Source organism: Lonchura striata, chromosome 13 (assembly GCF_046129695.1).
Source record: "Lonchura striata isolate bLonStr1 chromosome 13, bLonStr1.mat, whole genome shotgun sequence".
Taxonomy (NCBI): Eukaryota; Metazoa; Chordata; class Aves; order Passeriformes; family Estrildidae; genus Lonchura; species Lonchura striata.
Genome location: NC_134615.1, coordinates 16,845,492 through 16,871,552, shown reverse-complemented (window position 1 = coordinate 16,871,552; position 26,061 = coordinate 16,845,492). Strand labels below are relative to the sequence as shown.

The window sequence follows — 26,061 nt, the reverse complement described above, 5'->3', positions numbered from 1 at the left end:
CACCAGTTCTCTCTGCCTGCGTGGTCCATCTGTTCACTTACCTTTAAGGTCAGTTAGATGCTCCCTGCAGAGCAGACCACTAAAGAAAACTAAAATTTGTTAGCCCTAGGCTTTACTTGAGTAGATTTGTATTTGTTTTAACTCAATTGTATGGGCCAGACTGTTTGTGTTTGCACTCCATTGATGTTCCATAACCTTTCCCATCAGTGTGACCCTGTGTAGTGTCACACTCTCTGCTTAATAGAGTGATTACATTTTGGGAGCTGTGATTCACACAGCAAAGGTGTTGTATCACCTTCACGTCAGGGGTAAGGAAAACTACACCTCACATCTCATGTTGGGACAGTCTGATCCTGCTTTTCTCCATAGTGCCTTATCACCAGCTCTCTTTGGAGCTGCTGGGAATTGGATTGTAGTTCATTGAGCATGTGTCTTGAGACTCTTTTTTTTATCCACCAGCCATTGTCTCAAGAACCCCTTTGAGTGAAAGCCTGTCACCTGGCCTTGAAATTTGTTTTAGCTTCAGATTTTCCTTTGCAATGGCCTTCAGTTTCCTGCCGTTACCTGGCAGGTCTGCAGGGGTGTAGCAGTGTGCTGTTCTCCAGCTGTCCCCTTCCTCAGGAGCTGCCCATGACACTTGTCCCTTTCAGCTGTGTTCTCAGCTGCTACACAAGCCATGGCTTTAGACTGCAGGCAAGGATTCTTTAGGATCCTGTGCACCCACCAACACCCACCTTCCACTGCAAGCTGAGCAGTCCTTTCCGGTGCTGAGCTGCAGCTCCACAGTCCCTTCTCTGGTGGCACCTCGCACCTGGGTCAGTGGGAGGACCATTGTCCCAACCTTCAGCATTGCCTGGCTTGGTGCCAGGCTTGAAGACCCCCTGAGCAGCCCTTGAGCCACAGCCAGCCCTGCTCCCCCTATTCCTGAGCATCCTGTCCTCGTTTATCAATTCCCTCTGGATCCCAGCTGGGCATCAAGCTCCAGCTCTGGGAAGGAGAGGAGCATGGGGTGCCCCAGGCTCCTCCATGTATTTTCCACCCCACTCTGCATCATGAGAAGAAAGGAGCCAGAGACAGTGCTTGGCACAAGAAAAACTGATACTTTATTAGTCCCAGTGCAGGGACCACGCTGGCAGCAGCTTTACCCCCGAGCAACGATGGTGTCGATCCAGTTACGGAACTGGCTGACACGAGTGTAGATGGCCGGCGTGTTGATGTTGCAGTTGGACGTTCCCCAGGAGACAATGCCAATCAAGGTCCAGCCATTCCCAGTCTGGTACACCAGAGGTCCACCAGAGTCACCCTGTGGAGAAGATTCAAGTTTAGTTCTCCTGGCACATGCTCCAAACTGGTCCCTGCCACCCCAGCCACCTGAACCCCTCTGCACAGCCAGGTGGTGTAGCTTAAATATCTGGCTCCAGAAATGCAAGAGCCCACGTACCCTGCTCCTCCACCCTCCCTGTGATGCAATGGGAGCTCAGCAGGACCCTGCATATCCTCCTCCACCCACCCTGTGCAGCAGGAGCTTGGCTCCTTACCTGGCAGGAGGTGGCACCAGCCCCACCGGCACAGATCATGGTGTTGGTGATGCGATTGCCCCAGTACTGCATGCACTTGTTCTGGGGGATCAGGGGCAAGGTCACCTGCTGCAGAGTTGCTGCCAAGGCTTGGGCTAGGGGAAAGAAGCACCATTAGATCACCTCAGTGTCTGTGGGTCTCCTGGAGTGCACACAGGTGCCCTGGGCAAGCTGGTGCATGGGTGTTACCATACAAAGCACCTTCCTCCTCCATGCCAACAAACCCTTTCTTCTCCAGGATCACCTCGTGTAGGCAGCCCTGAGAAAGGGCAGGCTTGTGCCTGTGCACAGCCATCCCTGGGTTACACACACAGCCAGCCCCTGAGCACACACCTACGCCTATGTGCACACTGGTACATGCTCAGACAGGGTTACTCCACTGCCCAGCTCCCCCCTTCCCACATGTACAGGAGATGTCACCCCCACAAGCACTCCTGGACCTTCAGAACCCTGAGGAAGAAGAACAGCTACACACAGCCCTCCCTGAAGCTGCAGCTCACGTACAGTTGGGGTTGGTGCGTCCCCAGCCGGTGGTGACAGCCCGGGCGTTGGAGGGCAGAACCAGGTTGGCAGGGGCCAGGCAGATGGTGGACACACGGGATCCCAGCTTGGCGGGCGTGGACAGCCTCAGCAGGGTGATGTCATTGTTCATGGTGTTGGGGTTCCAGCGGGGGTTGGTGATGGCCTGCAGAGAGAGGAACACCACAGACCTTCACGCCTGCCCTGTGGGAGCAGCGGCAGCGCGGAGCTGCAGCCCCGTGCCAGGACCGCGTCCGCCTGGCTCACCCTGGACACGGTCTTCACTTGAACGGCCTCGGCGCTGGAAGCAAGGTTGTATTCCCCCAGGACGACAACGTGGCTGCGCGGGCTGCGAGAGGTAAGAGGGAGTCAGGGCCACGAGTCCAGCCAGCACCCCGGGTGGGAGCAGCACTGGGGCAGCCACCGGCACAAGGAACCCAAGGGAAGCCACCATGGGGACCATTGGGGAGGAAGCCCCGGGCTGCTCGGGCCTTTGGGGCTGACCCAAGTGCCACTCAGGGATGCCCCCACGCCAGCAGCACCGGCGTGGGCTGGCCGGACATCACTCCTTACTTGAAATTGCAGTGGGCAGCTGTGACGACCCAGTTCTCGTTGATCAAGGAGCCGCCGCAGAAGTGGGATCCTGTGGTGGTCTGGGGAGGGAAGAAGGAACAGGAGCTGGGGCTGGGGGGGCTGAATACCCCCAAGCTGGGGACAGGCAGATATGCCCTTGGTGCACAACCATGGCAGCCAGCTGGCCATGCCAGGGCCTAGGGCAGTGCCCAGGGAGCGGGACGGTGCTGTACCTGCAGGGACACCTGCCAGGGCCAGGAGCCGGGCACAGCGTTCTGCCCATTGACAATCCTTTCACTGTAGGCAATCGAGGGACTGATGGCGGGCACCCCGCAGCCTGCAGGAGAGGCACAGGGGACTAGGGTGACCCAAAAGCTCAGGACTCATATCTGGGGGCTGCCTGTGCTGGTGGGTGTCTGTGTGTCACCCTCCCTGCTGCATCTGCTGCACCCCAAGGACTCCCCCACACCCATGGGCAGCATTTACCTGAGACGGCGCTGGCAAGGGCCATGCAGGCAACTACCCACAGAAATGCCATGTTGAAAGGAGATAAGTTGAACCCCTGGGGACCATGAGCTTTATAGCAGCCAGGGAGCCACGTGGCTCATAGCTGGCCAGGTTAAGGTCCCCCTGTGGCCTTGTGACAAATACATGGGCAGCAGTGACAGGCCAAGCCTGGCACACACACAAACAGGGACGTGGGAAGGTACTGTCAAAAGACACCTGGGGGGCTTGGGCTTTTGCTGTCATGGGTTGTGTTAGTTCTGACTGCAGCCTGTGGAGCTGGAGAGAACCACAGGGCTGTGATGGAGGGCACAAGAGGCTGGTTGTGGGCACACAGCTAGGGTAGCAGTGAGGCTGGACATGCTGGGATGGGCACCAGTTCCCGGGGTGAGAGGTCATCCCATACTTAGACTTCTTTCAGATCTATTGGGACTAGAGCTGTTTTTCCACATGGCCATAAAGTCGTGGTCTGGACCCACCTGGATGTTCCCAGGGCTCAGGGTTAAACCTTTTGAACCATGTCCATGGTGCAGTCCCCTAGCCAGCAGGGGCAGGTGGGGAGAGCAGATACCTTCCCAGGCAGCTGGGAGCTGTGGCCAGCTGTGCAAGCACACTATGAGCCCCCAGGGAGAACAGTGGGCACCTCCCCAAGCTGAGGTTGAGCCCTTCACTGAGCATCCCCCAAGCATTGCCACCACTTGACCCAAGGCGGGGGAGCACTCGGCCCCCTCTGTCCTGGACAATGGGGTATGTACTGTCTGCATCATCCCCCGTGTCCTGGGTGATCTTCTGGGCTGGCACAGGGTGCAGGGAGCCAGGTCTGGGGTGATGCTGGACATGGGGATGGATCCCTCCCTCTCTGTGCCACCCACATACCCTGATCCCTGCCCCAACCCTCCAGGGGGCAGAGCCTGGACACTGGGGAACGAGTTCAGAGCTTAGGCCTTTATTTCCAGCAGTGGTACCATGCAAGGACAGTGGGATGTGGCCCATCCCAGGGTGGGAAGCATGGCAGAGCATGGAGGTCTCCTGGAGTGCTGCAGGGGCTAGGCACAACGGTGTAGGTAGAAACAGACTGCTCCTGATCTTCATATGGCACCTGGGAGGAGATGCCAAGGCCTGGGCAGCAGCAGAGGATGGAGGGAGGGCCAGTGCTCAGGGTGGTGCTGCCCATCACGGAGGAACCTTGGAGCAGGACAACACACCAGGCACAACCACACTCTCCATGCAGCTTGAGTGCCTCCAACTCCAGTGTTCCTCCTGGCAAATGAGCCAGAAGTCTGGCAGGTCAGCAGGAACTCAGAGCTGTCCCTTTGTGCCAGCAGGGATAGGGCTGGTGGCACTGTCGAGGGTGAGGTGACCACCTTGTGCTCATCTCCTCAGGATGCATGAGCCATGATGAGCTGGCTCAGCTGCTCCCCACTGGCCATGCGGGGCCCAGCCTGGTGGAGCAGCAGCACCCAACCCCAGGGCTGAGCCCAGAGGAGCTCCCATGGCTGAAACCTTCCTGCCAGCCTGGTCCCAGCAAGGCTCCAGTCTGCCCCAGAGTTGGAATGGTAACAGCCTCCATGGCTGGGACACACTGGCTCGGGGGTTGTCTGGAGACTTGGGGAAACTCAAGCATCTCTGCCCCATGGAGACGTGATTTTTTCCAAGCTGCAGATTCCTGTCCATTCTGCAAGTGTTCTTTCTCCTGCAGGCAATGGGTCTGAGCCTAAGCAGCCCTCAGTCACTGTCCCAGCAGGCCACCAAAATAGCTACAGGTTGGATTTCCCCCAGTCCAGGTATCCCAGGACTGGTGCTTGCAGGGGACAGTCTTCTCATGGGGCAAGACCAGAGGAGAACAGCCTTTACCCAGACTGTCCCCAACACAGGACAAGGTGCTGTGTGTAGGGGATGCCACATTCACCTCCATTCTCACCACGCACAACCACAGAACTGCCCTGCATGACCCCTACCTGGGACCAGCGGGGCACCAGTGCCAGGCGGGCTCAGGCACACTTGCCCTTACGAAGGCAGAAGGGCTGCTCCTGCACAGGGACCAGGATGGTGCTGAAGATGGGCCGGTAGCCCTCGGGCAGAGCCTGGGGGTGCTGAGCCATCATTTCCAGCACCACGTGCCGCACTTCCTTGGAGACGTCCCCGCGGATATCCAGCAAGGTGGAGATGTGCTCATCGCTGGGCAGAGAGCCAGGGGTGAGCCCGAGCACTGCTCGTGTCCTGCAAACCTCCCCCATCCAGAGAAGCCAAGCCGGGGCCAGGGGAAAACTGGTGCTTTGCACCAGGCCAAGTAGAATTTTCTTGAAAACAATCCCCCCAAACCTTCTGAATTTGGTTTTGACATTTCCAATTTGGTGTTTTGTTATTTTCACAGTTTGTTTGGCCACCAAATACAGATATGCAAATGCCACAGCAGAACTGCTGTTTTCTGTACACCTTTGCCCTTGGGACTTTCAAGAACCCGTCAAATCTGGAGCATGGGAAAAAGAAACCTCAGGGAGAAGAGGGTAAAGGCTCAGGTTTCTGCCTGTTCTGCTCTGTCACCTCAGAGGGTGCAGCCCAAGACTGGCTCTCCTGGGCAGGCTCACACCTATCCTGCAGGGAGCAGCTTACCTGACATCGGGGTACTTGGTGATGAAGCCCAGCACCTCCAGGCTGAGTAGTGCTGGGTCTTTGAGGTAGATCAGCTCCCGCAGGGCAAAAACAGCCTCCAGGCTCTGCTGGCCCCGGTCCAGGCCCTGGGAGGGAAAGCAGCCAGGTGTGAGACCCAGAGGATGTCACTGCAGTGGCTGAGGAGACAGCTGCATCCTCAGTGCCCACGTGGGCACCTAAGCCCCTGCAGCTGCTGCCTTCCCACTCAGCATGTCCCACCCATCAGGGGCTGCTGGGCAGGTGACAGTCCCCAGGGTCCTTAATCCAGCCAGTTCCTCCCATATTGGCCTCACAACCACCCTGGTGGAACAGCCCCATTGCTCGTGGGCTGTGGGCTGGAGGGGTGCAGGAGGGTGAGGTGATGCTCCCTTTCCGTGGCACAGCCCTGGCTCCCCACCACACCCGGGCTCCTCTCACCAGGCCACAGAAGAGCTCCCGGAGCTGCGTGGCGTCCTGCAGCAGGCGGTGGCACAGCTGGCCCCGCTCCTCCCGGCTCTTGCACACCATCTTCCTCTGCAGGAGTGCCCGCAGGTACTGGTTCACCACCAGGAGCTCACTCTCCGCCAGCAGGAGCTGGGCAGGGGACAGCTGTTAGCGCTGCTGGCATTGCCTGGGTGTCCAGACCCAGTTCCCCAGGGAAAAGGCAAAGGCAAAAAGGATTGATACAACACCAAGCCATGGGAACAATCTCCTGAGAAGCCCCCTGACCGAAGGGACAGAGAAAACAGCTGAATTTGGGGGAAGCCCTGAACATCTCCGTGTGGCGGTGCTCTCAGAGGACACAGACTCTCCAGCATTCCCTGCAGCCCAGCACGGCGCCCGCTGCCCAGCGCCCTGTCCCACAGGCAGCCGCTCGAAGGAGGTACCGTGAACACGGGTTTCCTGACGCGGGAGAAGTCCTTTGCATACTTGTCAATCACTTCACACATGCTGCCGACGAGCTGGGACCCGGAGAGCCACTTGCGGGAAAGCAGCTGCAGGCAGAGGGGCTGAAGGGAGCAGAGGAGCAGCGTCTGTGCCCTGCATCATCGCAGAGCTGCCAGCTCAGGGCAGCACAACACCCACAGCTGCTGCCTGGCACCACGGCCACTTTGCCTTGCAAAGCCCCCAGCACCTGCTGCCAGCCAAAACTCAGTGTGAAAACAGCAGAGTGGTTAAGGTTAGGAAATTATGGAAACGCTGGGGCTGTCCCTCCCTGACACCCTGAGAGCCTCATTTTGGGGCTTTATTTGGATCATGATGCACACCTGAGGTGTGGGCAGCGAGCTGCTTCTCACACACCTGCTTTTGGCCTGTCCTGCCTATTTTTAATTTCCACTTCTCTCCACTTCCCTTGTGTAAACATAACATGTTTTTTTGATTTCCTACTCCCGCCCTGCTGTCCTTGCCTGTCTTCCTGCTTGCAGGCACACACTCCTTCTGTCTCTGCTGGGACCACTGCTGCCTGCAATCTCCTCACCCTTTGGCTCTTCCTTTGTTTTCATGGCATTCAAGCCCTAAATAGTAATGTCGTTAATTATTCCAGGTTTTTGGTCCAGACTCCAGGAAAGCTAAATTTGACTACACTAGCAGGAAACTACTCGGGCAGTTGCACATAGATTTGTATCCTCCACACAGACTTTACTGCTCTCCAGCTGGTTTTCTGCCATGGAAGAGCCAGAAAGAGCATGAGGCAGCTGGGGCCCTAAGGCTCCTGGTCTCTGTCCGTTAGTGATTTGGGGGCCATGAGCCATCTGCCCCAGCGATACGGGGTGGTGCTGCTGGTGACAGACATCGGGTGGTTTATCAAGGTCTGGGGGACAGGCTGGCAGAGATGTCTGCAGGGTGATAGCAGGGTACAGAGTGCAGAGCAGGGACCCTGGGCAGGAATAAACTCATGTTGTAGTAGGGCTGTTATTGCTGGGTTCAGCTTCGTTGCAGCCCTGTTGGCCTCAGGTGCTGGACCAACATACCTGCAGGTCCAGGAGCAGTTCCTCCAGCAGCAGCTGGGTGGCTTTCTTCTGCATCCTGTCTAGAGCAGCCTGCAGGGATCCAGGGACTTCTCTGCAGGCAGTGTCAGGGTGCAAGGATGAGACAAAATTGCTAGGAGAGAGAAGAGAGGGTACAGGTAGCCTGGGAAGCATCGTGGGAACACTGGCTCCAGGGAGGATGGGGGTGGGTGTTGCTACAGGAGCTCCCAGGTGCTGGTGCAGGTTACCTGAGAGCCAGGTTGTTGTTGAGCACGGCCAGCAGGTGGGAGATGTAGTACTTGGGGACGGCCCGGTCCTGCTGGTGTTCCTTCCCACACTGCGCCAGGGCTTCCCGCAGGCTGCAACACAGCGAGGCAGCCGTGACAGGCAGGCAGAGCCCCAGGCATCCCACCACGGGGACAGGGCTCTGGGATGCTCCTGGGGACACATGGACCTCCCACAACCCTCCCAGCTCACTTGGCTCCTTTCAGATCCTGCCACCAGGTTGGAGAGTGACAGGTTGTTGGGCAGGGCGGGACAGTGGGACCCATTCTGAATCCCCTGACAAGCATTTGGGGCAGCAGATTTCCACCACCAGCCTGTGATGCTCAGCCATGGCCCCAGGGTCTGTGAGGGTGGACAGGGGTGTGAGTGGCTCCACTGACCGGCCCAGGAATGCCTCAAGCTCCTCCAAGGCCATGTTGTAGATCTTCTGCTGCAGAGAGTTGGTGATCAAGGAAGCCACCTGGATGTTCTCATTCAGCATCTGCAGCAGAAGAGGAAAGTGGGGGCGATTCAGGGAGAGCCTGCAGGCCATGGCCTCCTTTCTGGGAGGTCTCAGCATGGCCAAGCCCCCTCTGTACCCATGTATTGGGGTCCCACCTGCATGACAATGGCAGGCAAGGCTGACTGGAAGAAGCCCTGATGGTCTGTCTCAGGCTCCTCTTCCTTGAACCACTCCTTGAACTCCACCTCCAGGGTCCTCTGCATCCACTCGAACACGCTAGCCTGCAGAATGGACACTCACCATAGGCAGCCCAAGAAGCCACATACGGACTTCCTTGAGACCCAACATAGCACAGCAAGTCCTGGGCCTCATGCCAGGCTCATGGTCTGCAGCTGCTGTCAGAGCAGATGCTTGGCTCAATGGGAGTCACTGGGTCTCCGTCCCGCTCACTCACCTTGACTTTCATCACGTATCTCCTCTCTGTCTGATCCACAAGCTCAGAGGACATCAAGGGATCCAGAGCAGAAACATCCACTTCTGGGAGGAGGTCAGGGTGACCCATCATCTCTGGGCTGGAGGGCAGAGGTGGGGCAGGGCTGGGAAGGCCTGTTTTCCAGGAGTTCCTACCTGTCCCTCTGCCCTCCTGGTCATCATCCCCTGGCAGCTAGAGACACTCTCCTAACCCATCCATGAGCTGGTGAACAACCCAGCTCTCCACAACATCCCCCACTTGGTTGTGCCGGGGTTGCTGCTGACCTGTGGTATACACGGAGCGCCCACTCAAGGAGAAGGAAGAGTCCCTGTTTGTCCAGGTCCTCCCGCAGGATCTCCTGGAGGTGGCTGGTGAGGGCCTGGTGGTAGGTGGCAGTGCAGAGGCTGAGGATGTTGTAGTGGGCTGGGACACACTGGACCATCAGGTCCTTCACCACACGCAGCTCAGACACGATGTCCTTTTGCAGCGCTGCCAGGTGCTTGGCCAGCCCTGGCCCCTCAGCATCCATGCGGGGAGCATGGAAACGGGCTCCTGTGATGGTGTCCTGGAGGACCTGGTAGAACTTCTGCCTCCAGCCCTTTGGGCGGCCAGGGGGAAGGAAGGTGGCCTCCAAGAGCAGAGTATCATCTATTTTCTCCTCCCGCTCGATGATCCTCACAGCAGTGACAAAGAGAACGGGGTCCTCGCGCACCAGCTGCAGGCTGCTGCCCACAATGTCCCACAGCTGCTTGGCCAGGCTCTCGTTGAGGTCCTGCAGGCCACTGAAGTAGGACAGCACAGTTGCCTGGGCATCGGAGAGCCCGCGGAGGTGCAGCTGGGAGAGGATGTCATCCCGGAGTTGCTCTACCATCATGAGTTCCACGTGGGCCTCCAAGAGATGCTGCCCATGGAGCAGCTGCAGGATATGGGAAAAAACCTCGTGGACTGTGGGAGAGGGAGGAGAGATGCCAGCACTGAGTGTGGAGATGAAGGGGTTTGCACCAGGGACATAGATGCAGGTTATCAAGGAGATGGTGAGGGGAAAGGTCTGGGGCTCTGGGAACACCATTGGATCAGGCCCTGGGGAAGCAGGGATATCTCCATTCACCCAGCTGGCAAAGCCTGAATGACCTGCTTTACCACCAGCCCTGCACAGAGCCTGTGGTTGCACTGAGGTTTCCCCCAGTGCTTTTCAGCCCAAATTGACCAGGATTGGGCCAGTGCCTTACCCGAGAAGATCTGGGGCAGCACCTGGACCACCGAGGCCAGCTGCACATGTTCCTCCATCAGCTTCCTCATCTGCTGGAGGCCCTGGAAGTTGTCTGCGCTGTCAAGCAGGGCCCACCGTGCAGCCCCCAGGTCCTGGCACACGCCCTGCACCTCCTGGGCCGCCGACCGCAGCTGCTCCAGCCCTGCACTTACCCCCTCCAGGTAGGACTGGACAGTTGACTGGGGAGCAGAAAAGGATGGAGGGCAGTGGAGCAGCTCCAGAAGGCAGGAGGACTCCACACCACTTGTCCCAGCCCTGTACAATATGTGTTGCAGGCACTCTCCCAGCCCCACAAGGCCCATGGTAAACAGCAAGCAGATGCCTCTCTCAGTTTTAAAAGATTACTTTGCTTCTGCAAAAGAGCAGTGGGTCATAGGGTCCCTATGTGCCCCCAAGGTATGAAGGACCTCAGTGGCCATATAAACCCTCCTCCCAAATGGAGTGCCATCGTTTCCAGCCCTGCACTGGCACATCTCCGTGCCCTATCCACTCATTTAACTCCCTGCTCCTGATGCCAAGAATCACCAGGAAAAGTTGCTTTCACGGAGGCCTCCCAGACAATTCATCCAGAGTCAGGATAGGAGAAACCATTTCTAAAATTATTAGGAGAAAGTTGTGGTGCTCAGACTGATTCCTTGGGTCATGCAAAAGAGGATGTGGGTGAGGAGGCAAGTGTGCAGGGGGACTGGGACAACCCTTACAAATGTGGAGAGATGGAGTTTTCCCTGTGGAGATGCACAGGCAGGGACAGGTTGGAGCTCTGTGCTTCCTCCCAGCTGTGGGGCAGGGCAGCCTTTGGGGCTGGGACGGGGCAGTGATGGGGTGCACTGAGTCCTGCACATGGAATGTGCTGAGCCCCCTTGGTGTTTTATTTTGCCGCATTGTCAGAGACACAGAAGACTCCTTTTAAAACTTCAGACACTGCCTGGGGGTAAGGCAGAGGGTGAAGGGGGTCTTCTCTCCCCAACAATTACACTTCACCCACCAAACGCCAGCCAAAGGAAAAGATTTTGTCAAAAGAGGACATACAGAGAATTGATGGCGCAAGAGGGGACCTGGCTGGGGTCCCTGCCTGAAGAGGGGGTGTGGCTGCAAGTGTCCGCGGGATGGGCAAACACACACCTTCAGCCGGGACTGGATGGAGTTGTTCCTCTGCGTCTCTCGCCTCCGGTAATGCCCGAGCCCCTCCAGTTTCTCGGGGCGGTAAAACACCCCTGAAGCCCATTTCAGAGCAGCTCCTCTCGCCAGCTTCTCAGCCTTCTCCGCTTCCGGCCACTCCTCGTCTGGGGACGAAGCCAGGGGTCAGTGAGCACAACCAAGTGGGGCAGGAAGGGCCCCTGAGGCCAGAGGCAGGAAGCTCGCCGCTAGTGGACTTCCAAGCACACACCGACGTGGGAAGCTGGGCAGCGTGTCCCCAAGAGGGTCCTTCCACAAGGGCCCCCTAAGATGCCACCACCACGGCCCGGGGTTGTCATAGCAGCTGTGGCAGCAAGAAATAAAGCTGTCCTGGGGTGCTGTGACTCAGCCTGCCAGCTCAGATTGTCCCCAGGCTGAGTGTACATCCCGGCTACTCCCCAAAACAAAATGCTGGGTTGTCTGAGGGGGTTTGATGCCACTTGGGCAGCTGTCAGCAGGGTTGAGACTCCAGCAGTGAGTCAGCAGGAGGGATGGGGACACAGCAGTTCTCGCAGGAAGGAGAGCCAGGCTAAAGTGAGGATTGGAGACTCCTGGTCTCCCCAAAGCACCCATGCAGCTGTGTCCCCCTTGACACAGGGTCCAAAGCCATGCCAAAGAGCTCCTGGCCACAGTGGAGGTCTGAGAACCAGCACAGTTATCACACACCATTCCCAGTCCCCTCATGCCTGGTTTCATCATTCCCCCACGCCACCCCATCCCCAGCCACTCCCTGCAGCTCCGCGGGGCTATCACCCCGTGCCAAGCCAGGCTCCTGCTCTGCTGGGGAGCCGCTGGCAGCCTTGGGACCAGGGGATTAGGGAGGAGGACAGCAGCTTTGAGGATAAGATGAGCGGTGAGCAGAACTGCCCCCGCGCAGGTATCGCCATCAGGAAGCACAGCCAGGCTGCCACCCCGCAAGGACAACAAAGCACCAGCCACGGCACAGGGAAAAGATCCAGGAGGGTGGAGGGGGTGGTGAGGCAAAGAGCAGGGGAATCCCCAAAACGTGCTGCAAAGCAGCAGCATCCCTTCCCTGCCCAGCTCGCCGGCTCCCGGGGAGCATCATGCGCGTTACCTCTGGGGCTGGCGGCGCGCTCGTCCTCCGCAGACATGCCCATGGTGTCCAGGCTGCGCGGAGCTGCGGGGCCAGGGCAGGGCTGCGGAGGAAGCCGGCTGCCGTTTCCTCAGCCGGAGCAGCCGCGCTCCTCAGGGCCTCATTGTGTTCCCGCAGCCGCGCTCAGGACGTCAGGAACGGGGGGCGGAGGGGAGGGGGGACACGGGAAGGCACGGCGACAGCCGGAGGTCTGGGGAATACAAGTCACGGAATCAAAGGATCGTTTAGATCGGAAAAGCCCTCTAAAATCATCGAGTACCAACCGGTAACTGCCAAGCCCACCACTAAACCATATCCTAAGTGATACATCCACACGGCTTTTTAACGTGTCCGGGGATGGTGACTTCACCACTGCCCCAGGCAACATTTTACAGTGCCTGACCATCCTTTAATGAAGAAATTTCCCCTAATATCCAATCTAGCCCTCTCCTGACTCAACTTGAGGCCATTTCCTCTCGTCCTGTCCACCCACACCGGCACCCCCTGTTCTCCGGACACTCAGCCCTGTCCGTGCCCGCAGCACTGTTCTCTCGCACCCACCCTGGCTCGGGGAGGCCAGCGGGGTCCCAGACCCCAGCCCATCCACAGTGCGAGCCCACTCGAGGGTGGATCACCATGAAGGGTGTGCTGTGCCAGCCTGACCCGGAGGCGAGAACGCGGGGATGCACCCTCCATGGCTGCAGATGGACCTGCAGATGTGTCCCTGCCACAGGCTGCCTTCCCCGGGCACAGGCTGGAGGATTCCCCCGGCGCTGGGTGTGCTGGAGCAGCAAACCGGCCCTGACACCCGGGCGGTGAGAGCCGAGTACACGGCTGAGGTTTGGCTTCGCTACCACAGGGTGGGGCTTGACTTTGGCACCGCAGAACGGCGAGGGGATGGACGCACCCCTGGCTTTGCCCGGGGGACCCCCAAACCGACGGGGCTGACGGAACACCGGCAGCAGAGCGGAACGGCTCCGGAGCCCCGGGAGGCGGCGGCGGGGAGTCCCCGGTCCCCGCCCCGCCGCCGTCCCCGCCCCGGAGGTTCCCGGGGAGCCCCGCGGCCCGGAAGCGGATGCGCGGCCCCGGAGCCGGCGGCGGCGGCGGGCAGATGGCGGAGTGCGGGGCGCAGCCCGCCGGCGGTGGCAGCGGGGCTGCGGGCGCGCCCAGCCGGCACGAGAAGAGCCTGGGGCTGCTGACCACCAAGTTCGTGTCGCTGCTGCAGGAGGCCAAGGACGGCGTGCTCGACCTCAAGCTGGTGCGGGGGCAGCCGGGGGGGTGGAGGGCTCCGCCGCCCCGGGGGAGGGCTCGGAGGGAGCGGCCGCCGGGAGAGCGATGCTCCGGCGGGACCGGTCATCCGGCGGCTGGAGCAGGTCTGCAGGGGGAGAACGGGGGCATGGCAGCGCCCGGTGCAGCAGGTGGTTTAGTTTGGATTCCAGGAAAAATTTCTTCACGGCAAGAGTGCTGAGGCACTGGTGGAATGGGCTGCCCAGGGCAGCGGTGGAGGCACTGTCCCCGCTCAAAAGGTTTGTGGGTGCGGTGCTTAGGAACATGGTTCAGTGGTGGGGTTTAGGGGCTGGGATCGATGAGCCGTGAGGGCTTTTCCAGCCGTACTGATGCTGTTTCTAGGCGAGCGGAAAGCGGGGTTCTGGGGCTGCGGCAGGGCTGCCGGCCGTACACAGAGGGCTCTGCATTGGCCGACCTTACACCCCCGCCTGCTCCTCCTTCCCAGCCCTTGTCCCCACCCCGTCGGGTTGTCCCGGCGACTCTTCTTTCGCCAGGACTTGACCATGCATTGGAGGTGTATGTGTGCTTCAGTTGCAGAAACGTTTGACCACCTTCTTCTCTTATGCGTTCTTGCCCCGTACTTGATCACTGGCACCAAAGCCTCAGACATCTACAGAAACACATACCTATAGAAACTGTCCATACAGCACTTAACCCTCCTGGCACACACCAGGATGGGGAGGGTGGTCAGAGTCACCTGCCAGAGGTTGTCCCCATGCCTTTAGGCAGTGGAGAAGTGTTGTGTGAAATCATCTTGCTTCTGCATTTTAAGATCTTCACCTAGAGGAAGTAACACTGTCAATGTATAGTATTTAATCTCTGGCCTTTCCTGTAGGGGAAGTTCCTTTGCTGTGGTTTATATAAGCATCTCTTATGTGGGCACGTGTGTGAGACAGACAAGTGCCAGAAAGCCCCAGTAATGGACTGGAGGAGTTTCCTGGCTCCATGCCTGTGCCAAATTGTTTTCTCATTTGATTTGACAATATTTTTCTTCTTCAAATGTCCATTAAGGGAATTCGTGTTAGTCAGTGTGATTTATGTAGTTGTATGGTGTAGGATCTCCGAGGTCCTGGCCTGTCACTGGTAGGTGACAGAGACATAGTTCCTGTGCTGACCTGCTGTGTCTGCACTGCCACTGACATTGTTGGTCCTTCTGTGCACACATTAACTCTTGCTGGTGCCAGGTTGCCGTGTGGTAGTGGAAACAGTGCCATTCCTTGAGTCCTGAAACCTGAGGGAAAAGGGTTATTTGAGCAAGGCAGGGAAGCCCCAGGCATGCTCATGGTTACTCTCCACCTGGAGTCATGTCATTCAAACAGAGGAATCTCTTGAAAAGATATTGATTCTTTATCAAGTAGTGTCAGATCAGCTTTAGAAAAGACCTTGTGAATGTTGATTTCACTGAAGTGTTGCACAGACAGCTCTCAGCATTCCCCTTCCCATCTCCATCTCTACCCCGAGGGAGCACTAAATTTTTAGGCTGCTGAACTACTATATTCTAGCACTGCTTTGCTACTGGAGAATGGTGATTTTTGTATCCACTGTGAGTAGGAGTGCTGGAATTTGATTTGGGTTTAGTGGGGAGGCTATGGGGTAAGAAAAAAAGAAGAATGAGTGACTTCTTCTCATGGTCATGTGAGATCAAGAAGATGGCTGTGTAACGTGAAACGCTGGAATGGGAGAGGTATGAAACAGGGAGCAAAGTATTTGGCCAGGAGTTAATCTGCCAGGCAGGAAGGAGCTAAACATGACTGAGAGTTTGGAATTAAGTATCTTAACCTTTTTCAGGCTGCAGATACCTTGGCTGTGCGACAGAAGCGACGGATCTACGATATCACGAATGTCCTGGAAGGCATCGGGTTGATTGAGAAGAAGTCCAAGAACAGTATCCAGTGGAAGTGAGTGGTAGAGATGGTCTAAATCATTCACAGGTCCCTTCTAATGCAGATTTAAGTGACAGTGGGATTAAAATGCTGTGTGCAGAGGGAGGTTCCTGAGTGGTCCATGCTCTTGCCTCCCCCAGCTGTGCTGTGCTGATGGCACAGTGAGGAAAGCTGAAGTTCGTATGGTGTCTCTCTTACAGCAAAGGTGTTATTTTGGTACAAACTAAATATTTGCACTGCCTTGGTCTAGGAAAGATACCTGTCATGGCACTGGAGGTGGGGGAGACTGTGGGAAGTAGAAAGGTGTACCAAACATTGCTATGGTGGGAAGTGGGGGTCTAGAGTGGGTACAGACACAGCTTTCCAGGCAATCTGGCATTGGTGTTTGACACGGGTGGGAATAAGAGGCTGGCAGAGAGATTGATGTTGGTCTGGGTGCCTCCAGAGGCCGATATATCTCACCCATTTTTGTTTTACCCAGGGGGGTGGGTCCTGGCTGCAACACACGTGAAATAGCTCACAAACTGATTGAGCTGAAGGCAGACATTGAGGACTTGGAGCAGCGGGAGCAGGAGCTGGAGCAGCAGAAGATGTGGGTTCAGCAGAGCATCAAAAATGTTACAGAAGACATGCAGAACAGTCGATATCCTTTGTGTGAACTGATGGCTCTGTCTCCGTGTTCACTTGCTGGGCTGGGAAGCAGAGACATGACAGCTTGGTGGGTGCTGGCCTGTTGCTGCTGGAGAAGCTGCACTGAAAGGATCAAAAGGCAGCACCTTGGTTTGAAATTAGGGTAACTGTCCAGCCTGGAGACCTGCTTTTCTCTGCATCCAGCTTCTCCTCTGGCTTTTGGAAGTAAAAACATAGTAATGTTTACCACAGTGAGAAAAGTGGTTTTTTCTGAGTCACAGGTGCCACTTTATTTAGTGCAGAGCTGCTCTTGTGGCTTAACTATCTCAGGATGTCAGATCTGATGGGCACAGAGCTTGCAGACCTCACCTGCAGACCACTTCAGAGTGTGGCATGGAGAGCTTTCTGGGAAGGCTCCTTGTGCTCAGGAAGGAAACCCTTTGAGCTCTCTGTGCAGGAAGCTGCAGCCTTTCTCCTTAACCTTGAGAACATTAGCATATGTGACACATGAAGATATCTGCAAGTGCTTCACAGGTGAGGAAATGCTCATTTTCAATGAGGTGCTCCACTGTAAAGATGTGATGCTGCAGGCCTGTCAGTCTGTCCCAGCTGCTTTGCTTTCTCCAACAGCATCAAGTGAAATGTAATGTCAGCTGTGATGCTGTCCTGGGTTTGTGTACCACTGAGTTGTAGCTTCATTGTCTCCATTAGAGGGGACAGGCCATATATTTTAATTGTGCTTGAAGGAATAGAGGTGCTGCTCCTAAGGAAGTCTTCTTGCTGGTTTTCACTGTGTGTGTGTATGTGAGTTATGTTAGAAGCCCTTAATTTTAAGGGCTTGGGTGGACAATGTTCTAATGACAGGAAACAAATTTTATTTCACAGTAGAAACCATGGTGTAAGCAGGGAAATAGTATTAAAGGTGGTCCCTCAGCTACATCATCTCCCCTGCCAACAAGAATGCAGGAAGGAGACAGAAGAGAACAGAAGGGAATGCACCACTTGCTCTGCCCTCACTCCTTTTATTCCTGAAGTTGGAGGGGCCTGTATCAAAAGTCCTGTGTTCTGTCTCTGGGCAAAAGTGAAGAAAACCCACAGGAGTTTTTGTTTCTTCTGCTGCCAGTTCTAATGACAGATGTAAGACCAGATTAATGGCTGGTGGCCAGCAGGCAGTGAGGCAGCCTCAGTACATAAACTGCTCTTCCCATCTGTAGTGGTGTTGAGTCGCAGCTCCTTTCTGCTTCAGTGGGTGCCTGACCTCTCCTGCTTCTGCTTGGTTGCTGCAGAGATTGGAGCTGTTTATCCTGGCTGCCCCCAACCGTGCATAATCTCACCTGTGTCTGGCTCTCCTCATCTCCTCCAAGCACTTCTCTCAGCCTGCACTTCATCAGCTCCTCTGTTTGCTGTCACTGCCTTTGTGCTTTCCTTGTTCACCAAGTTCCTGCTGGTGTAACGGCTGCATCACCACCCCCTTGGCTTTACTGTCTCTTCTGGTTGAAGCTGCACTTTTGGGGGCAGGGATTGTGTTTTCTGTTTGACAGTGCTGTGGCCAGATCACTTGTAACAGTCTGGAAGAGTTTACTGGAGACCAGCAGACAGCTCATTGCTTGGCTGGTTGAGTGTTTTGCATTTCATTGCACCTGGTTTTTGTAAGCCACTTGGTGTTTGAGGTCAGACCTCACCAAAGCATGCAGAGATTAGATCTTACTGAGGGTAGGTGTCAGTTTCCTCTAGAATAGAGGCTTTCATCCATGGTTTTCCATTGCCTGTCCAGTTTTTCTGTATGAATATGCCTTATATAGCTCTTTTTCTTCTCCTGAACACCTGAGCCTTACAGAGGTTGTTTGGTGGATCTCTTGTGTTCTCAAACTGTGGTGCAGGCTGAATTTCAGCTGTTGGTTTTTTAATTGACTGCTATTGAATTTGCTTGCTCCACACTCTTGGGCTCTCGTCAAATAGAGATCAATTTAAAAAAGAAAGAAGTAAGAATATGTCAGTTTTTAGTGACTGGGAAACCTAATTTCTGCATCTGTTGCTGTGATGCATTTTGCACTTGCAGATTCAAAAAGGAAGTGGAAACTTACTGGGTGCTGTTTTGTACAAGTATTTGGGACATACTTATCAAAGGAGATGCAAACCTAGCACCTGTCTTTGAAACAGACAGGTCTTACAGCTTGAGCTGGTGTCTTTGAGCTTTATTATGCATTTTAAATATTTTTCACATTTTTCTTAAGTGTAGGTTTGTTTAACAAAGTCCCATCCAGTTGACAAATCCCATGTTGTTTTTAATCCCCTTACCTTTTGCTGATCTGACTTGATTGCCAACCTGAAGTTAAGGGATGTGCTTTTCTGCTGTCCACTCTCATCGCTCTGGGGATCTTCTGTGTTAATTACCACGTGAAGCTTAATCAGAATACTGGTGAATTGTGAATATTAACCCCACTAAAGCTTAAACATTCAAAGTGAAAGCTGCAAGCTGCTTGATCTAAATATGTCAGATATTCATAGCTCTGGTATTTCTCTGTTCATGTTTCTCTAAACCCAGATATAGGCTGGGAACTGCTTACCTGTGATTGTTGAGTTATTAGGGTGCAGGTCTTGAGCTGCAGAATTTGGAAAGGAAGGATGCTGTCAGCCTGGCTTCCAGCCCCACATGTGCTGGGCTGTGTGGAGGATCCAGTCCAACTAAAGCAGCTCTGGCCAGTAGAGACTGGGGAGTGTTGGTTTCAGGTGTTGGGACACCAGCCTGAGGTTGGCAGCCTGGATCTGAGCCTGGTTCAACCCCATCTCTCTGCTGGCAGTGCAGCTCTTTTGTTTCTAATTCATATCTAAAAGCTTGTGACAGCAGAATGAAGGATACTTCCCGTAGGAATCAGGTGTTCTTAAGAGTGAATTTAAGACAGTTCTTCCGAGGAAAAGAGAAATTAGTCTTGATAAGGACACTGCTGAAAGACTTCAGGGTTGCACAGGGGGAAGCTTTGCAAGTTCTTTGTGCCCTGGGCCGTTGGCACATTAGGAACTGTATGATGTGCTTGGGGTGTAGATGTCTTCCTTCCATGGAGGATTGCCAGGAGAGGGGGTGTTGAGGAGGGGCTCTTCATCCATGCTTAATTAACATTACAACAGCTTGTGCCCAGGAGCCCTGACTGCTTCTGTTTTCACAGGAGACACCCTCCTTGTGATTCGAGCACCATCTGGCACACGTTTGGAGGTTCCTGTCCCTGAGGTGAGAGAAATTTATGGGCAGAGTGCAGGGGCTGTGTGTGTGTGCATGTACATGTATGTTTTGCCTGTGGAAAATTGATATGCTATTTGAAAATGGTTTTTAATGTAAGTCTGTGTTTTGCTTTTGATTTCTTTCAGGGCTTAAATGGGCAGAAGAAATACCAGATCCACCTGAAGAGCACAAGTGGTCCCATTGATGTTCTCCTAGTAAACAAAGATACTTGGAGCTCTCCTCCTGTCGTACTCCCTGTCCCTCCCCCTGAAGACCTCATTCAGTGCCAGGCAGCTGCACCCTCAAAACTGCAAATCCCACCACTCACCCAGTTCCAGGAGGCCTCCGTTCCCAGCAGCACCCAGCCCTCCACACCAACACCCACCAGCACTCAGGACCAGGGGCCTCCCACACAGAAAAATGCAGGTGAGAGGGAGCTACAGAAGGCAGAAACGGGCTGGTGGCTGGTAGAGCAGGGTCCATTTCTTGGCCCTGTTGGGGCTGGGCCCTGGATGTGCAGTGTTGAGAGCTCCTAGCAAAGGGGCATCACTGCCTTTGCTGCCCTTCCTTTGGCCTTGGTCAGTGAGACTGGCTGTGCTCAGGGAGATCGGGCACTTGGCTTCAGTGGGTAGTGCCAACCTGTAGGAGCACATGTAGGGGAAAAGCTGGTCATGCAGGTTCATTGATCAGCAGGAATGTCCAAATATGGACCTGGAGGAAAGCAGGAAAGCTTCTCCCTGTGCAGTTGCCTGGCCAGCACTGCCAGCGAGGGCTGAGTCCGTGCTGCAGCTGCCTTTGGGCTGGTGGGAGATGACATTCCTGGGTGTGTCTGTGGCTGTTCCCAGAGTGCGATGCCCCGGCAGCAGAGTCCAAGGGCAGTGGTGACTTCGAGGCCCAGCCGGCAGCGTTGGACACGCAGCTGCTGCAGTCCTCAGCCTCGCTGGACAGCAGCTCTGTCCTGCCCAGCACCTCTACCTCCTTTGAGCCCATCAAGCCCGACCCCACAGGAGGTGAGTGTGCTGCTTGTTTCATGTGTTTCTCCAAAATCCTGCTGCTGGGAGTGAGGGAAAGGCTGCTGGGCCAGGAGGAAGGAGCTGAACTCCATTCTGCCTTTGCTGTCAGCCAGAGTTTGCAAAGGATGAGTGGGCATTGCCCTGTGAGGCTGCCAGAAACATGGTGACAAGGTGACTGTGTCTTGTCTAGTGTCCTGCTGCTTTCTGTGACATCAGTACTAGAAAATCTTCAAGGGACACCCTCATGACACATGTCTCTGCTGTTGCATGTAGGGTTATTCCTTTTCAATCCTTTCTGTAGAGTAAGGTCCTATTTTTGAGACTGCATGAAGCTACAGAATTTTCAGCCACCACTGAGAGCACCTTTGTAACTCAGGGAGTTTTCTGTCTTAGGAGAGCTCTTGTCTCCCTTTTCCTCCTTTGCTCAGGAATACTTCATCTGTCTTTAGTGATCTTGTGTTCTTAGTGACCCTGCAGTATATATTTGGGGAGCTCCTTGATGTGCTTTAAAAAAGGAACCCTGGCGCTTTATGCCAGGAAATGGCAGCCTGGCCCAAGGAGAGAAAAGCATCCTCTAGGTAAGCCACACTGCTGGAATGTTTTGAAGCCCAACTTCCCTGCAGAAACACTTGACGTTGGGTTATGGTTAGAAGAAGAAATCTTATTCAAATGCAGCTCACCCAGTGCTTTTTTCACCTCTGCTGCTGGCATATCTCAGAGAAGCATGAGCTGTGGAGTCATCTTGGTTATGGAATTAGGCCTTGGATGTGCATATATCTTATCACTCTGCCTCTCCAAAGGCAGGTCCTCATCCTACACAAGGTAATCAAGGCAGTGTACTGGGTGAGGTTTACAGACACAGCTGCTGACTGTGATAACGTGTTCATGTCCCAGGGCTCCTACAAATTTATTTTAAAGTAGTGGCGCTCAAGTGTTTTGTTGCTTGTCATTGCAGCAGAAATATTTGACATGGAGCGTGTGAACAGAATTTCTGGATGATTTGGGTGTGTAAGGAGCACAGTAGGTTTGTGGTTGATTCTGCTGTAAAGCATTTCAGACTCTTCATGTAATGATCCAAACCATTTTTGTATGTATTGATACATACAAAATGCATGTAATGATCCAAACCATCTGGTTTGTTGTATTTGCAGTACTGGAACTTCCCAAAGAGCTGTCAGAGATGTTTGATCCAATGAGAGGTACGTTCATTCCCTGACCACAGCTTTTTTCTGTGCCCATCTATCCACAGAAAAGGGACAATTTGTTTGACTTTCTCCCTTTTGGATTATTTTGTGGATGTGGTTTTGTAAGGTGCTTGTGGTCATTGGTGGCTGCTGGCCTTCTACTAAAGAGTAGTTAGACATTCTTAAAATTACTGGTTTCTGTATGTATTTTTCTGTCTCCATGTTTCTAGCAACATCTGTTAGATCTTGCCTGCAGTGCAGCAGCAAGGGCTTTCCTGTCCCCATGCCGACACTAATCCATGTTCAGCCTTTCCTTCAGCTTGTCAGCAGTATGGGAAAGAAAAATCCCTGCTAAGTCTTGTTTCAGCTTTAGCTGCCTAAGGCTAATCCAAGCAAATAATCTGAGGAGATAGTGTTCTCTCTTCAAAATACTTCTCAGTGGTGGTGGTGGAAGAGCTGGTAATTTTGGAGCAGTAGGGGAGGGAGATGCTGTTACTTGTGTTTGGAATTCTAACTCTGCCCAAGGAATATCTGTGGGTTTCTGCCTAATGGTAGGACAGACCCTGGCTTAAGAGCAGAAAAGGTGGAGGAATTTGGTCTGACATAAACCTAAACTGGGAGACCTTATCAGTACATTTATTTCTCTTCACAGCCAAATACTTTGTAGCTCCACAGCCAGGCAGGGCCAAGTACACCCAAGCACTTCAGTGGTGGCCACAGGAGATGTACAACAGCTGTCCCTAGTTCCCACAGATGCTTTGTGAAGGTGCTGCCTTTGGGTAAAAATCCCCACAGACCCAAACACAGAGACATGTGAGTCTCCAATCCGTATGCTCTTAGCCCTGGGCTCCACAGTCATTCTGGAGAACATCCTTCCTCCTTGCCCAGCACCTCTGCTGCAGGTAGTGGATGAAGTCTTGATGATGTCTAAGTACATCTGAAGAGTAAGTTTGAGTTCACAATGTGAGATATAACCTGCTGCAAAGCCCCAGCCGTGTAGGAGATCTAACTTACCCAAAGTAACTCTACTGTGTCACTGTGTGGGTGCTGTTGTAAAGGAGATGTTTAGTCTGTGGTAAAGTATGTGGTTTTATGGAGTATTCTTCCCAGTTTGGAGAGGGAAGATAAAAAATCCAGGAGCAAAGGACAAAACAGAGTCAACAGTTACAGAGGCAACACTCAGGACTGGAAGAGAGCAGCACTGCAGAGCTCAGAGGAACAGTCCTTGCAGCACACTCCATGCAGCCTCTCATCCTCTGTGTGATCCCACTAATGTTGCCCTGGCACGGGCAGCTGCTTTAAGGCTGTGCAATTTAAGCCACAGAAGCTGGCATGCTCTCATAGTGTTTTGTGCTGGAATTACTTTTACTACATGGTTTTATCTCTTTTAAGCACAAGCTTCCTTTCACTGCCTGCTGCACATGCTGTGCCTTAGCCAGAGAAGGGATAACAAGGGTGGGGAAGTGGGGAACTACTCAGGAGCAGACCAGGAGAGCAGACTGTTTAGCTACCATGCTTGTCTCTTCCCCAGAATGTGTGAACTCTGAGCTGCTGGAAGAGCTGATGTCATCTGAAGGTGAGTCTTGTCATGGTGTGGCCTTCCCGGGAGGAAGACTATGCTGTGTGACTTTACCCAGCTGGCAGCCTTGTAACTGCAGACTCACCCTCATCTTTTCTGGGCTCTGGACACAGACTCAGTTCTTGCTGTCCTGCCAGTTCCTGAGAGAGGTGTGGGAGCCAAGAGTCTCTTCATTTCTGGGAGGCTGACTGAAGCAACCTCAAAGACTGTTCCCGTGAGGTGGCTGCGCTGCTCAGTGCCATTGGCAGCTCACAGCTGGGGTGGGAGTGCTGAGTTTTGTAACCAACCCTGGGCTTCTCTTTCCCCAGTGTTTGCTCCCTTGCTCCGCCTCTCCCCTCCACCTGGAGATCACGACTACATCTATAACCTGGATGAGAGTGAAGGTGTTTGCGACCTCTTTGATGTGCCTGTCCTCAACCTCTGACTTCTCAGTGCGGCTGTGAGCCCTGCAAACACGGACTGTTTTGTAACTCTTTGGAAAGTGTCTATTTTTGGATTCCTTTTGTGCTAGAGCTCGATGGCCGAGTAATTCAGAGATGCTCTCAAATGGACTCAGAACCAAGAGATGTGGACTTGCAGGCTGGGAGCCCTCCCCATAGTTTGCTTCTTCCTCTGGTGCACGTGCAAGACGCATGTGCAGCTTTCCCCCTGCATCTCTCCACTGGATCCTGGGCCTCACTTCAAAGGGTCTGTGTTTTGAGTGTTCCCAGTTCACCTGCAGAATTTGCCCATGTGCCTCTCTGAGCTTCCTCCAATCTGCATGCCTTGGTTTTTCCTGCACTCCCAGAGGCACTTTGCACCTCCTAGGTACCAGCTGCTACAAGGAGCCCCAATACCATGGTCAGTTTGCAAGCCCGGAGGTAGCTAGTTAGATTTCTTTGTGTTAGTGCTTCAGATTGGGGTAGTTTTATTTCTAAAAGGCATCAAGAGGAAAAAAAAAAAAAAAAAAAAGGCACCAAAGTGTCTATTTCTTTCAGCAACTTCAGACCAAGCTAGTATGTTTTACAAAAAGCACTTTTTTTAGCCAGCTGTGCCTCCTAGTGGGATTCAGGAGCTGAGTGCTCCTTATAGGACCCAGGAGCATTGAGCCTTTCCCTGTTGGTGCATCAGCAGGAATGTTGGGTCTGCTTTCACCAGCCTTCTGATGCACAACCCAAGGGGCTCCAGCTCCTTGTCCAGCAGCTGTGCTGTTTCTACAGGGCTAAAGCAGAGGTGCCAGTATGGTTTTATTTTTAATTTTTGGTTTTGCCTGACTGAAGAGATGTTTCAAAGGATAAGAGTGCTCCAGCTGGTGCCTGTAAGGTACTCCAGTGACATCAGAGCCTACTCATGCTTGCAGATAGCTGGGTTTTTCCAACCATTGCACTTGAACTTGCAACTGTCTGAAAGGTGACCAAGCAGTTACAATTCAATAGTATTTTGCTGTGACAGGTTATGTAGGTGTTGTCAAAATAGTTAGCTTTTTGTTACCCCTTTTTCTCTCAGGATCAGGTTTTCTGTATATTTGAATTTGTTCCCTTAGTGCCCATACCCACACTTCCAGTTCCTGATCCTGTGGCAGGTCTTTACCTACTGCAATGCTTTCTCTGCATCATTTTTCTGCAAGATTTTGTTCATTGCTTTGTAACTAAAGGTCTGCTGTTAGCTTCTTTAGGATCATCAGCTGGTACCAGGCTGGGACCTTGTGCAGTTTATTTGGCATAAAAATGTCCTCATTGAATTTGTATTGTATTTTGCAAGCCCCAGCTTTGGATTTTGGTCAGATCCTGTGAGTGTCTTTAGTTTTTTGCACATCTTCCTGCCACCACAGTGGAAGCATCTGTCCTGCTTTTCCTGCTCCACAAATTGCTGAACAGAGAGCCAGGCCAGGCCATGGCTGACTGCTGCCATCCACTTAAACAGCTGATGTTTAATTACTTTGTGTAGCTGCTCACTGCCTGTGACCCACACAACCAGCTACAGCACCAGCACTAAGGGATGTAAAGTGTGAAGAGCCTGCAGAGGTGAGAAGAGCATGTGCTTGGGACCTGTGTCCCTGGAGTGGCTCCTCAGACCCTCATTCTGCATGGGACTCCTCCACAAGGACTGTTCATTTCTGCAGTAACAAAGCACTGGCAGCCTCTTTGGGGAAAGCATGAAGAACTCGGGAGGAGCAATGGGACGCTGGTTTGGCAGCAGGCAGCTGCTGCTGGCAGGACAGCTGAGGTGTGAGACCTCTCCGAGGGGTGAACTTCCAGCCTGTGTGCTGCCAGTCCCTGAGCCTTTCCCCCTTCCACATGGAAGCTGACTGGAATCCCTTGGTCCTGCCTGTTAAAGCTCCGTGGCTTTGGTGCAGCTCGAGCTCTTCATCCACTGCCTGGCTCTTGCCCTCCTTCCCAGTGTTCACGTCCACCACCAGTTAGACCTTCCGAAAAGGATACCTAGAGAAAAATTTACAGTTGCAAAATGAACTTTTGATTCATATATAAAGATTATTTTTATACTTTTTTTTTTTTTTTTTTTGCAAGGAAAAGAAAATTGCCTGTCATATTTGTACAGAGTGTTCTCCGACGTGAATAAACAAAAAACTTTCCAGAGTTTCTCACCTTGCCGCGGCCTGTGCCTCCTCTGTGCCCTAGCCCGGGGGATGGGGTTGCTTTCCCGGCAGGAGGCCGTGTCCTGCCGGAGGTGGGTGCTGCCACACCCGCGTCAGCTCAGGTGAGGGGGCCGGGCCCTGGGTGAGGGGAGGCGGCGGCACAGCCCGGAACTGCCGCCGG

At 54.0% G+C, this 26,061-nt stretch overlaps 3 protein-coding genes across 6 annotated transcripts; 1 reads left to right on the top strand and 2 right to left on the bottom strand.

Annotated features, from left to right (window-relative positions):
- Window positions 1-1,058: 1,058 nt before the first annotated feature.
- Window positions 1,059-3,207, bottom strand: CTRL (chymotrypsin like). The gene is made up of 7 exons (XM_021541155.3): window positions 3,156-3,207; window positions 2,903-3,006; window positions 2,670-2,749; window positions 2,364-2,445; window positions 2,082-2,262; window positions 1,539-1,672; window positions 1,059-1,303 (listed from the first exon to the last, which is right to left on the bottom strand). The coding sequence occupies exons 1-7, from the start codon at window positions 3,205-3,207 to the stop codon at window positions 1,142-1,144; spliced, it is 795 nt and encodes a 264-aa protein (XP_021396830.2). The 3' UTR covers window positions 1,059-1,141.
- An 891-nt stretch (window positions 3,208-4,098) lies between these two features.
- EXOC3L1 (exocyst complex component 3 like 1) lies at window positions 4,099-12,715 on the bottom strand. The gene is made up of 14 exons (XM_031505860.2): window positions 12,495-12,715; window positions 11,366-11,526; window positions 10,203-10,422; window positions 9,258-9,918; window positions 8,956-9,073; window positions 8,657-8,782; window positions 8,440-8,540; window positions 8,023-8,133; window positions 7,778-7,907; window positions 6,692-6,799; window positions 6,243-6,398; window positions 5,787-5,911; window positions 5,132-5,351; window positions 4,099-4,358 (listed from the first exon to the last, which is right to left on the bottom strand). Exons 1-13 carry the CDS (start codon window positions 12,535-12,537, stop codon window positions 5,165-5,167), a joined length of 2,247 nt encoding a protein of 748 aa, XP_031361720.2. The 5' UTR covers window positions 12,538-12,715; the 3' UTR covers window positions 4,099-4,358; window positions 5,132-5,164.
- An 872-nt stretch (window positions 12,716-13,587) lies between these two features.
- E2F4 (E2F transcription factor 4) lies at window positions 13,588-24,230 on the top strand. Of its 4 annotated transcripts, XM_077786366.1 has the most exons (10): window positions 13,588-13,770; window positions 15,588-15,697; window positions 16,164-16,327; window positions 16,805-16,846; window positions 19,477-19,538; window positions 19,676-19,955; window positions 20,375-20,539; window positions 21,694-21,741; window positions 23,258-23,302; window positions 23,614-24,230. In XM_077786366.1, exons 1-10 carry the CDS (start codon window positions 13,588-13,590, stop codon window positions 23,727-23,729), a joined length of 1,215 nt encoding a protein of 404 aa, XP_077642492.1. In that variant the 3' UTR covers window positions 23,730-24,230. The 4 variants fall into 4 exon arrangements, with proteins under 4 accessions (XP_077642492.1, XP_077642493.1, XP_077642490.1 ...); XM_077786367.1 differs by lacking the exon at window positions 21,694-21,741; XM_077786364.1 differs by having other exon boundaries at window positions 23,258-23,667.
- Window positions 24,231-26,061: the final 1,831 nt, after the last annotated feature.

What these genes read in the sequence shown, in the direction of transcription:
- CTRL (XM_021541155.3), bottom strand. Translation starts at nt 3,207, where the DNA reads ATGGCATTTCTGTGGGTAGTTGCCTGCATGGCCCTTGCCAGCGCCGTC. An exon ending in CCTTGCCAGCGCCGTCTCAG is followed by an intron (nt 3,007 to 3,155) that starts GTAAATGCTGCC and finishes CCTCTCCTGCAG; the next exon opens with GCTGCGGGGTGCCCGCCATC. An exon ending in GGGACGCACCAACCCCAACT is followed by an intron (nt 1,673 to 2,081) that starts GTACGTGAGCTG and finishes TCTTTCCCCTAG; the next exon opens with CCCAAGCCTTGGCAGCAACT.
- E2F4 (XM_077786364.1), top strand. Translation starts at nt 13,588, where the DNA reads ATGCGCGGCCCCGGAGCCGGCGGCGGCGGCGGGCAGATGGCGGAGTGC. An exon ending in AAGAACAGTATCCAGTGGAA is followed by an intron (nt 15,698 to 16,163) that starts GTGAGTGGTAGA and finishes TGTTTTACCCAG; the next exon opens with GGGGGTGGGTCCTGGCTGCA. An exon ending in TATCTGCAAGTGCTTCACAG is followed by an intron (nt 16,847 to 19,476) that starts GTGAGGAAATGC and finishes CTGTTTTCACAG; the next exon opens with GAGACACCCTCCTTGTGATT.
- EXOC3L1 (XM_031505860.2), bottom strand. Translation starts at nt 12,537, where the DNA reads ATGGGCATGTCTGCGGAGGACGAGCGCGCCGCCAGCCCCAGAG. An exon ending in CCATCCAGTCCCGGCTGAAG is followed by an intron (nt 10,423 to 11,365) that starts GTGTGTGTTTGC and finishes TCTGCTCCCCAG; the next exon opens with TCAACTGTCCAGTCCTACCT. An exon ending in TGCCTGCCATTGTCATGCAG is followed by an intron (nt 8,541 to 8,656) that starts GTGGGACCCCAA and finishes CTTCTGCTGCAG; the next exon opens with ATGCTGAATGAGAACATCCA.